The sequence below is a fragment of the Cervus elaphus genome, chromosome 9 (assembly GCF_910594005.1).
Source record: "Cervus elaphus chromosome 9, mCerEla1.1, whole genome shotgun sequence".
NCBI classification, from domain to species: Eukaryota; Metazoa; Chordata; class Mammalia; order Artiodactyla; family Cervidae; genus Cervus; species Cervus elaphus.
In genome coordinates this window covers 23,794,527-23,806,819 of record NC_057823.1, presented here as the reverse complement: position 1 = coordinate 23,806,819, position 12,293 = coordinate 23,794,527, and the positions used below count along the sequence as shown (strand labels likewise).

The window sequence follows — 12,293 nt, the reverse complement described above, 5'->3', positions numbered from 1 at the left end:
CTCTGCAGGCCTCGGCTTCCGTCTGTAAAATGGGAAACAAGGGTCCTGTCACTGCCGGGAGTGGGTGAGCAGCCATCATCCTGCCTGGCCACAGCAGTGACCCCCCCAGCCGCTCTTCCCAACGGGCACATCACAGGTCACTCTGGCCTCTCCCTGCAGTCTCGGCACCCAGCGAACTGGAGACCTCGCAGAAACCAAGGGAGGACTTCCAGTGGTTAAGACCCTGTGCTTCCAATGCAAGGGGCGTGGGTTCAATCCCTGGTCAGGGAACCAAAATCCCACATGTTGTGCAGTGTGGCCAAAAAAATACAAGTGAGGGTGCGTGCACGGACGTCTGTAACTCGCGACCCCACTTTCACTCTGACCTCGGTGAGGAGGGCCAAGAAAAGCACGGACTGAAACCGGAAGTGAGGTAAGAGACCCAGAGCCACCAGCCCTGCCTGGGGCAGCAACCGCCCTTCTCAGCCCAGGGCACCATTTCCCGGCTTCATGATGGAGGACAGCCACGAGGGCAGGTCGCAGGACAGGAACCCACCCAACTCAGCGCTCCAGAACCACTTTCATGGCCCTAGCCTCATTGGTGTTTAACAGCAGCTCTACTGAGGGATAACTCACACAGAACAGACCCCGCTTTGAGTGTGCAACGTGGTGGAGTCAGTATCCTCAGGGTTGTGCAACCAGCACCTCTGTCTAGTTCCAGAACTTTCCTTCACCCCATCAGCAGACAGGCCTCCCCCCAGCCCCTGAAAACACTAATCCACTCTCTGTCTCTATGGACTTGCCTATTCTGGACATTTGTGAATAGAATTTCAATATGTGACCGTTTGTCCAAAGTCTTAGTTTTTAAGGCAAAGGACAAAATCAACCTTCTATCATGAATATCCTCCAACTTACCAAGGATGGAGCAGTAAACATTCGCCGAACTCCTATCACTTAGACAAGGCGGGGTGGGAGGTGGAGTGCATGCCGTCCAACACTGGACAGTCCTGGCATGGGGTGCCCGAGCCCCAGCTTCACCGCCGCTGACCCAACACCTTGGGGAAGAACCACAGGTGGGAGCAACAGGCCCCAACACCTCATGGCAAACGTCAGAATGGTGGGGGCAGCTGGTAGCTCCTCAAAAGGTGAAACAGGCCCCCCTCAACATAGCAATTCACCTCTGGGTGTCTGACCAAAAGAAGTGAGCACATACAACCACAGCCCCAAACTGGAAATCACCCAAACAACCACCGACAGGTGAATGAATAAACAAATGTGTCCCTCCATGCATGGGAGCATCATTCGGCCTCGAAAAGGAGAGAAGCCCTGACCATGTGGATGCACCCTGAGGACACGATGCTCAGTCAGAGAAGCAGACACAGGACACACAGGGTGTGATTCCACTGATGGGAAACGTCCAGAACAGGCTGATCCACAGACACAGAGAGTGGGTTCCTGGTTGTCAGGGGCTGGGGCAGGAGGATGGGGGGATGTTGATGGAGATGGGGTTTCTCCCTGGGGCGATGGAAGGTTCTAAAATTAGTAGTAGTGATGACTGCACTCAGTGCACAAACCAGGGTACAGCATGCTTGGGGCAGATGAGTTGCATGGTGCGGGAATTATACCTCAATAATGCCATTAACAGGGAATTCCTTGGTGGTGTCTACGCTCTCACTGCTGAGAGCCCGGGTTCAATCCCTGGTCAGGGAGCTAAGATACCCCAAGTCATGTGAGGTAGCAAAAACAAACTAATAACAACAAAATGTCTGGGAGTAGATGTGATATACTTTTAAAAGCACCCCAACCTCAGCAGGAAAATCCTGAGTCTCTGGGATGCTCACAGGTCAACAACATCCAGGAAGTAAAGTCCCCACAGCCCTGGCAGGCATCCCCGGGCCCCTACAGCACAGACAGCAGAGACAACACTACGCTGTCCTGAAGGGTCCATTCAGAGACAAGCTCATACGGACAGTGCACAGGGTCATGGGGCAGCCACAGAATGAGGGGGACGGTCTGGGCCTCTCCACCAATGCTGAGACACTCACTCTGAGGGGAACTCGCCCCGTGGACTGGAGGGTCTCAGGCAGCATGTGGGGGAGCCACAATTCTGGCCCCGTCAGCATTTGGATGAAGCATCTGCAGCAGTCTCCTGCAGACACCTGACCAGATTCCCTGGCCTGCCAGCTCTCAGTTCCTGCCCTCAGACACCATGAGTGGTCACCAGTGTATATTATTCAAGCTGCTAAATTTCAGGCTGATTCATTACACACCACAGATAACCGATAAGGAAGTACAGCCTGCAAGAACAAGTCTGAGAGCCAGGGGAAGATGCAGTAGTGACCAGAAACATTTGATTCCATAAGTTTGACTCCAGTCACCACTGTGAGGTTACAAAACAAGAAGTACCATGAAAGGCCCCATGAGTGCCTGTGTGCAAGAGCCCACACCACGTGGCAGGAATGTGCCCGGCTGTGGACCGTGCTCCCTCTCTGGGCCCTCAGGCAGCCAGGACATGTCCAGGGCCCCTCCTCCTGCAGGGCCTGCAGGGGCTCCTGGGAAGACACAGGGCCTGGAGCATGGTCTCATCTGAGATGAGGTAAACTCAAGCTGTCCCAAGCTCTAACACCAGAAAGAGAGGAGGGAATGGTTGACAACATGCCTCCTCCGACCTCGGAATGCTGCTGCAGGGCCTGTCCAGCTTCCAGTGGCTGCCCTGACCACCTGAATGACTCGGAAGCTCTCACAGTCTCTCGGCTCTGGCCGCTTCTCAGGCTCCACAGGCCTTCAGATCAGAGGAGCGCCAGTGGGGGTCCACATGGAGGGGCTGTCGGGGAGGGACTCTGGGATGATGAAAGAAGATGATGACCAAAAGCTCAGCACCAGAACTCTCCTCGCCTAAGCCTAAGGCCAAGGCTGTGATGGGAAAGGAGGGCAAGGGACAGGAAGGACAGGAGGCCCTTCCAGGGGCCCAGTCAGTAAAAGGACTCACCCAGGACCCCTGAGCAACCAGTGGCCGCATGGCCGCCAGCCCGAGGACTGGAAAGTCCAGGCAAGCCTCACCTTGAGCACTCCAGCTCTGAGCGCTCCAGCGGTGTCCCACCCCCAGCAGGGATCACTGTCAATGCCCCCCCAGGGCACCTGGTACCAGCCACCCCAAGACCAGGGCCAAATGAGTGTCTCTCCTGGGGCCTCAAGACCCACAACCTGTCCCTCCACACACAGGAGCATCACTTGGCACTGCCAAGGGGAGAAGCACCAACACCCGCTTCCACGTGGGCAGACCCTGAGAAGGGTCAGTGAAGGCAGACACAGAAGGTCACACAGGGTGTGATTCCACTGATGGGAAACATGCAGAGCAGGCCAATCCAGAGACACAGGGAGTGGGTTCCTGGTGGTCAGGGGCTGGGGAGGGGGGATGCAGGTCCTTTGAGGGGATGAAATGTTCTGGGATTAGACATGATGGTTGCACAGCTCTGTGAATACAGTAATACAATACAGTAAAACCCACTAAATTGTACACTTGTGGTAGGTGAGCTGTGTGGTGTGAATGTTATCTGGACAAAATAAAAAAGTATTAGTTGCTCAGTTGTGTCCAACTTTTTGCAACCCCATGGACTGTAGCCCGTCAGACTCTTCTGCCCATGGGATTCTCCAGGCAAAAATATTGGAGTGGGTTGCCATTTCCTCCTCCAGGGGATCTTCCCAACCATACATAAAGGAAATTTCATCAATGTGCATTAGAGGATACCCCAGGTTAACCTGTAACTGTCTCTTGAGCCTTTAAATTCTATACCAATTCTCCACCTCTGGTTGGCCAGTTGTTTTGTTTCTTTATTTAGGTTTTAAGGTGAATGACCCAGGGCTATTTGTTTCCATCAACCTGACTTCGAATCTAATGGCATGGTTGAAATGTCTATTTTTCTTCCTATCCTCAGAAGACATTGCTGCAAATCTACTCTATGATTCTCATTCTGTTCAGCTTACAATACAGATAGCTTATTATCTTTTGCAACCTATGCCTTATAATAAAGCAGTGCTGAAAAATTAAATAGAAAGTTCAGTTGCCATACAGGCTATGAAAATGATTTGCTGGTGGTGAGTTTTAAGCTTGATTCTAAATAAATTTACTAAGAAGGGCACTTCAAATTTTGCTCTTTAAGGTATCTTGAAATTATAGGCTCACTCTCCCTAAACTTTCAAAAAGCACAGAGTTTAGGACAAAGCTGTTATTAAAAAACACAAAAACCATAAGACCCAGCAAGGCCCCTCCTCCCATGTCCTGCCACTTCACCTGGCTACACCCAGATCAGGTGTGGGCCCAGCCCCGCCCCTCGGTGGGAGCCTGGCTCAGTCCCAGGGCGAGCCTAGAGCAGACCACAGGGAGCCACTCACAGACCAGGGAAAACATAATCCACTGTGAACAGGTCCAACACAGCCATGCAACGGGGAAATCCTTCTGGGGAGTCCCCATCCCAAGCCCGCTGACCTTTGCTGTCCCTGAGGAGCAAAGCAGCAGCAGTTCCAGAGGTAGTATTCCGCTACCAGGGGCCGCCCATCCCCCTGCATGACGCTAATGCACCTTCCGTGCCTCAGCCACGGACCCCATGATTAACTCAGGGGATTCAAACTGAAGCCCATCGGAGACAGTGTCTCCATCCAAGGTCACACACGATGATACTGAAGCCTCCGACCTCCCCACCCAGCTCACGGGGCCGTGCCTCAGCTGGAAGAGGGCCCTGTCCAACACAGGGGTGCCAAGGAACACTGCCTCAGGGCTAATCACCCCTGGGCTAGGCACTGAGACAGTGACCATGGGTGGAGAAAGAGTCAGGGAAGGAAAGAGAAATGTTGGTTGGGAGGGGAGGTCAGGCAGGCGGGCAATGAGGGAGGCTGCGGACACGGACAGACTCAGGCATGTCCTCTCTGAACATTCTCGGGACCGCCACAGATGCTGGGGGCAGGAGACCTGGCGGTGGGAAGGGCAGGACAGCCTGAAGAGACAGAGAAGGAGCCAAAGAGGCTCCCAGGCACAGCCCTGAGCAAGAGAACGGAATGGACTGTTATTCCCCGGTGGAGAGACAGGTGCGCAAACTGGGGAGAGCACCAGGACTGAGAAGAGGCAGACAGAAAGGGGCAAGAGGGGTCTCCCAGGAGACGAGCACGGAGCCCAGGACCCAGGCACCTGCAGACACGGCCGGTCACACCCTGCAGGGACTCCAGAACACTGTATCCTGATGAACCAAGGCCAATGAAACAATTACATCGTGTGCAGCTTCAAAAGATGTCACCATCAGGAGAAACTGAGAGAAGAGAACATGCGTTGCCTCTGTCTCATTTCTTACAACTGTACAAGAATCTGTGATTATTTCAAAACAAAAAGTTTAACTAAGAAAAAAGGACAGGGCTCCCAGAGGAAGACTGGGGCAGGTGGCCCACAGCTCCACCACCTCTTCCCTAGTGAACACCTCAGGTTCTGGTGCTGCTGGCTCCTCCCACCAGGAACAGAGTACTCAGCCTGCCTACTCCAGGACACCTGGATGTCAGGGACCAGGGTACAGAAGCTGACAGCCACATTCGGGGTACCAGGCTTTTCCGATGATGCCTTCCTCTCTAAAGTGGTCACCTCCCCCATGGAGAGCCGTCAGAGGGTTAACTTGACTTCCACCTGAGCTCGCATTAGTCAGCGCTCACTCACGCACACAGAGGTCAGAGCAGAAAATATTTTCTGAGTCATAGGGAGGGATGGCTCAGCCAGCCGCCCACCTCAGCTACTACTCACAGCTGAGTCTGGGGCATGATGGCTCAGCATTCATCAGAGACTCATGCACTCGCGGAGGCAGGCAGGGACAGTCACACCGAGGCTGCTCCACACCCACGGCCTCCGTGAGTCACCGAGGGGAAGGACTACTGCCCGCCCTCGCAACCTCTGGCCCGGCCACCAGGCACCTGCTCCCTCCTGAGCTGAGACCCAGTTTTCCACCAAGAGAAGGGCCATCCTGCTTTAGCAACACTGCCATAAGCTGCAAGTGGACATCTGGGAACTCTGTGACAGAAGGAACAAAACTAGCCCTGCACCACGCCCTCTTATTTGTCAACTGCACAAAAGCCCGTTTCAGAAGCTGGACATTTCCGAGTGTGGAAGATGTGGCTGTTTGCACTTCCTCCTGTGGGTGCCCCCTCCTCGGAGAAGCCACTCACCCTCCCTCAGCCCCACCCTCCAGTACCTCATCCCCAGGGCACTACACCTCCATTGCCCATCTGGGTTTATAGACCACCAACCGACCCTTGTTCATAAGTACTGTGCTCCACTCCCCCTCGAACACTGGAGATATCCAGGAGGTGCTTGCAGGATGAATGAATGAATCAATGAACAAGCAAGCTCAGTCTTTTTGAACGTGTGGTCACATGAGTAATCTGACCTTTGGAAAGGCTATGCTCCTGGAAGTGGCCCATTTTCTTAATGTACTCATCATCGAGTCATCACAAAATATGAACTCTTATAATAAAAGTTCTGCCCCCTCACTTCCTGTGAGAAAGCAAAATCCCCCAGAGGGGACACGGGAGGGGAGCAGATGTCACCGCACTGCTTTAGGAAGGTTGCAACTTGCTGACCATGGCACAGCCCCCCCGACCGCCTGGTTTGGGGACTGCCACCCCAGGAATGGCTGCTGACCTCAGATGGAGTGCCCAGCCAGGCAGGCAGCACACCCTGAATACTGCCAAGTGAGGTCCTGCCAGCAAGGGAAAGACGCTCTCTAGTTCAGACCCGCCCACCACTGGAAAGCCAGCTCCCGCTGGGACCTGGACACACACGATGTCTTTCTGACAAAGGTTACAGACCTCTGTATATTGTCACCCTGCTTATTTAACTTATATGCAGAGTACATCAAGAGAAACGCTGGGCTGGATGAAGCACAAGCTGGAATCAAGATTGCCGGGAGAAATATCATAACCTCAGATATGCAGATGACACCACCTTTATGGCAGAAAGTGAAGAAGAACTAAAGAGCCTCTTGATGAAAGTGAAAGAGGAGAGTGAAAAAGTTGGCTTAAAGCTTAACATTCAGAAAACTAAGATCACGGCATCCAGTCCCATCACTTCATGGCAAATAGATGGGGAAATGGTGGAAACAGTAGCAGACTTTATTTTGGGGGGCTCCAAAATCACTGCAGATGGTGACCACAGCCATGAAATTAAAAGACGCTTACTCTTTGGAAGGAAAGTTATGACCAACCTAGACAGCATATTGAAAAGCAGAGACATTAAAAAAAAAAAAAAAAGCAGAGACATTACTTTGCCAACAAAGGTCTGTCTAGTCAAGGCTATGGTTTTTCCAGTAGTCATGTATGGATGTGACAGTTGAACTTTATTATAAAGAAAGCTGAGCGCTGAAGAATTGATGCTTTTGAACTGTGGTGTTGGAGAAGACTCTTGAGAGTCCCTTGGACTGCAAGGAGATCCAACCAGTCAATCCTAAAGGAAATGAGTCCTGAATATTCACTGGAAGGACTGATGTTGAAGCTGAAACTCCAATACTTTGGACACCTGATGTGAAGAGCTGACTCATTTGAAAAGACTCTGAAGCTGGGAAAGATTGAAGGCAAGAAGAGAAGGGGAAGACAGAGGATGAGGTGGTTGGATGGCATCACCAACTCAATGGACATGAGTTTGAGTAAACTCCGGGAGTTGGTGATGGACAGGGAGGCCTGGCATGCTGCAATCCATGGGGTCGCAAAGAGTCGGACATGACTGAGCGACTGAACTGAACTGAACAGGCCTCTGTGGCCTTGATGGTGATGGCAACAGTGAGACCATCTCCAGATGAACCTTCATCTTAGTTTCAGGTGCTTCGGTGCTGGGTCACAGTAGATTTCTAAATTCTCCTGATACTCAAAACACCAATTTTGGAAAAATACCAATTTCCGAGATGCAGGAATGTTGTTAAACAGACATTCAGCACAGACCCCAGTCTGACTCCCAGAGTGTTCTCCCAAGTGAGGTGAAAATCCAAGTTCACCTGCCCTGGGCTGTTTAGCAGCTCTATTCCTGATCGTCTCAAAACTGCATAGCAGGGAAAAGAAGTGACTTCTCACACCCTCAACAACGGACATGAATCTCACATACATTTTGCTGAGCCAAAGCAGCCAGAGTCAAAAAGCTACACATCGTTGACTCCATTTACTTGACTTTCCAGAAAAGCCAAAACCTTAGGGACCGAGATGAGACTGGTGGCCAGGAAGCGAGAGACGAGTTGATGCCAAAGGGCAGCAGATGGTTTGAAGGGATTGTTCTGCTGCCTGACTGCAATGATCTGTCAAATACTCTAGAACTGTGAGCTACAAGTGAACCACACTGCATGTCTACTGAGGATAAACAAATTACATTTTGAAAAATGTGCCGGCCAACGTACTGGTACAAGACGAGTGCAGTAACGGGGGCAGAGAGGGAGGCAGGTGGATCAACTGGAGTTTTGAAGGTTCTCCCCACTTTCAGTTTCCGTCCCCTGGGTCGTCTCCCCGCCCTGCCCACTGCTCAGGCCGCGCGCCAGGGCGACACAGAGCTACCCAACCGGAAAAGCCAGAGCCCGGGCTCAGCCGCGCCTCCGGGCGCAGGAAGCGCAAAAATAGAAAGCGCCGGTGCGCTCGGCGGGCTGGAAAGCCTCCGACCTCGGAGAACCGCGGAGCACCAGGGCCAGGAGCCAACGTCGGCTCCCGGGCGGTCCCAGCGTCCCGACCCCGCCCCTGGCCGCGACAGTTTCCAAAAACTGACACACACGGAGCCCGCGCGAGGGGCGGAGCGCGCGGGCTTCCCCGCCGGGTCCCGTGGAGGCCGGTCCCCTCGCAAGCCGAGCGCGCGAAAGGGCGCCCCAAAAGCGCCCGCCCACCGCGCCCGCTGTGCTTTCCCTCCCGAAGGCGCGCTGCCCAGCCGGAGCGCGGTCCCTCTGACACGGACACGCGCACCCACGCCGCCACCGGGGACAGGAGCCGGGGCGCCCACCCCGCGCCCTGCATGTCTGGAATCACCCGGACGCCTGTGTAAATTTCCGTTCGGCCTGTCAATTTTCCAAAGGCCACACAAGATCAGGGAACAGGACGCCTCCTTTCCAAAGGTTCGGCCAGCCCACCCACTCAAATTAGGGAACAGGACGCCTCCTTACCAAGGGTCCGGCCAGCCCACCCACTCAAACTAAGGAACCTGACGCGTCCTTGCCAAGGGTCCGGCCAGCCCACCCAAGATCCGGGAACAGGACGCTTCCTTTCCAAAGCTCTAGCCAGTCCTGCCACTCAAAATTAGAGAGACAAAATGCCTAATTTACAAAATTAACAACTGGAAAGAAGGAGGAGAAAAGGGTTTCCTCAAAAATAAAAAAGCTGAGCACGGTGACAGCGCCAAGAATAAACTACCAGCAAAGAGAAACCCCACACGTCAAATCATAAAGTACGGAAAGGCAAGCCCGCCGGCCGTTCAGGCTGGGGGAACGGGGGGTCCCCAGCCCCGCAGGACCAACGGCAGCCTGGCTCGGGCGCCCCTCGGAGGCGCAGGGTCCCCGCGGCCCAGTCTGCGCCCTCGGCCGGCCCGGGTTCCCCGCTGCCCACCCTGCGCGCGGGGCTTGGAAACGGCCGCCGGGAATCCGGCGGGGCGGGAATGGGGGGTCCCAGGGAAGGTTGGGGGCTCGAGTCGCTCGGTTTCTCGGTGGGCCCACCACGCGCAGCGGGGACTAGGGGGTGGGGGTCTGGGGAGAGGGGGTTAAGGGAAGAGAGGAGCGGCACTCACGTAGACCGGCAGCGGCCACGGGTAGACGGCGGGCTCGGCCCCCACGGGCGACTTGAGCCTCAGCTCCAGCTTCTCCCCCATGTCGGCGCGCACGGCCGCCGCACCATGCTAGTCGGGCGGTTGGGGGAGGGGCGGGGCCCCGCCGTCGGGGGCGGGGCGGACGGGCGGAGGAGGGCGGGCGGGAGGCTGAGGGGAGGGGGCCTGGCCTGGGCCTCAGCCGCCGCCACCGCGCTCCCGTCCAGCCCCCGGCTCCCTCTTTGTGGTCACAGGCCCGGGGCCTCCAGCGCCGCCGCCATCTTGGGCCGGCGTGAGACGAGCACAATGAGCCGGGGGCCGGGCTGAACCACTCGCGGCGCGCGCGCGGGGGGGCCTGGGCGCGAGGAGGCGGTGCGCTCCCTCTGCCCCGCCCGCCGCGCCTCGTGCGGCCCCCCCCTCCGGCCCGCCCCGTGGGCTCTCCCGCTCCCACGCACGCACGCACGCACGCACGCACGTCCTCGGCTGCCCTCGGCTGCCCCCACCAGCCCCAAGCGGGAACCCGGGGAGACCCCGGGAGGCCTGAGATAAAGGGTTCGAAACCCGCTCTTGGCTGACAGGAACACCCCCCCCCCATAATAAAAGTATAATTTCTTATTAAAGGTGACCGGCACAGACCCGGCTTCTGGTCACAAGAATGCCATGTATTTAGCCTATTGTTGTTCAGTCGGTAAGTTGTATCCAACTTTTTGTGACCCCATGGACTGCAGCACGCCAGGCTCCTGTATCCTCCACTAACCCCCCAAATTTGCTCAAATTCATGTCAGTGAATTGAGTCAGTGATGCTACCTAACCGTCTCATCCTTTGCCACCCCCTTCTTTTGCCCTCAATCTTTCGCAGCATCAGGGTCTTTTCCAGTGAGTGTTCTTTTCCCGTCAGGTAGCGAAAGTATTAGAGCTTAAGCTTCAGGATCAGTCTTTCCAATGAATATTCAGGGCTGATTTCCTTTAGGATTGACCGGTTTGTCTTTGCAATCTGGAGGGACTCTCAAGAGTCTTCAGCACCACAGTTGAAAAGCATCAATTCTTTGGTGCTTGGCCTTCTTGATGGTCCAAATCTCACATCCATAGGTGACTACTGGAAAAAACAGCTTTGGACCATTGTTGGCAAAGTGATGTCTCTGTTTCTTAATATGCTGTCTAGGTTTGTCATAGTATCCTTCCAAGAAGCAAGGATCTTTTAATTTCGTGGTTGCAGTCACCATCTGCAGTGATTTTGTATGTGTGTGCTTAGTCATGTCCAACTCTTTGCGACTCCATGGACAGAGCCCACCAGGCCCCTCTCTCCATGGGATTTCCCAGCAAGAATACTGGAGTGGGTTTCCATTTCCTCCTCCAGGGGATCTTCTCAATTCAGTGATCAAATACGCATCTCCTGTGTCTCCTGCCCTGGAAGGTGGATTCTTTACCACTGAGCCACCTGGGAAGCCTACAGTGAGAAAATGAAGTCTGTCACTGCTTCCATTTTTTCCCCATTTATTTGCCATTAAGTGGTGGGACTGGATGCTGTGATCTTAGTTTTCCAAATGTTGAGTTTCAAGTCAACTTTTTTTTTTTTCAAGTCAACTTTTTAATTCTCCTCTTTCACCCTCACTAAGAGGCTCTTTAGTTCCTCCTCATTTTCTGCCATTTGAGTGGTATCATCTGCATATCTAAGGTTGTTGATATTTCTCCCAGCAATCTTGATTCCATCTTGTGATTCATCTAGCCCAGCATTTCACATGATGTACTCTGTATAGACCAGAGGAGGGCACGGCAACCCCCTCCAGTGTTCTTACCTGGAGAATCCCCATGGATGGAGGAGCCTGGCGGGCTACAGTCCATGGGGCAACAAAGAGTTGAACACGGCTGAAGGTACTTTGCATGCATGCACACTGCATAGAAGTTAAATAAGCAAAGCGACAATGTACAGCCTTGTCATACTGTATATATACAGTATATATGTACAGGTGTGTATGTATGTTATATACCTGTATATGTATATGTTGTATAGGTATTGTATGTATATATGTGTATATACTATGTATATGGCTTCCACCTGGCAGGCTGCAGTCCATGGGGTCACAGAGAGTCGGACACGATTGAGCAACCATGCCTACATACTGGTGGCTCAGTGGTAAAAAAAATCTGCCTGCCATCAGGAGACAAGGGTTCAGTCCCTGGGTGGGAAAGATTCCCTGAAGAAAGAAATTTCCCAGTTTTCTTTCCTGGGAAATCCCATGGATGGAGGAGCCTGGCAGGCTACAGTCCTTGGGGTTTCAAAAGAGTTGGACACAACTTAGCGACTAAACAACATGCGTGCATACACACACACACATATATATATAGTATATATACACACACCTATATATCTTTGTATGTGTGGATGCATACACATGGAGAAGAGAAGGGGGTGACAGAAGATGAGATGGTTGGATGGCATCACTGACTCAATGGACATGAGTTTGAGCAAACTCAGGGAGATAGTGAAGGACAGGGAATCCTGGCATGCTGCAGTTCATACAGT

General features: G+C 53.6%; 1 protein-coding gene across 7 annotated transcripts in view; it reads right to left on the bottom strand.

Annotated features, from left to right (window-relative positions):
* DOT1L (DOT1 like histone lysine methyltransferase) overlaps window positions 1-10,077 on the bottom strand; it is a 51,963-nt gene extending 41,886 nt beyond the window's left edge. For 6 of the 7 annotated variants that reach the window (XM_043912100.1, XM_043912094.1, XM_043912097.1 and 3 more), the window contains exon 1: window positions 9,755-10,077. In XM_043912100.1, coding sequence (XP_043768035.1) covers window positions 9,755-9,835 — 81 coding nt within the window. In that variant the 5' untranslated portion in view covers window positions 9,836-10,077. The remainder of the gene's footprint in view (window positions 1-9,754) is intronic. The other variant, XM_043912102.1, reaches the window with a different exon arrangement.
* Window positions 10,078-12,293: the final 2,216 nt, after the last annotated feature.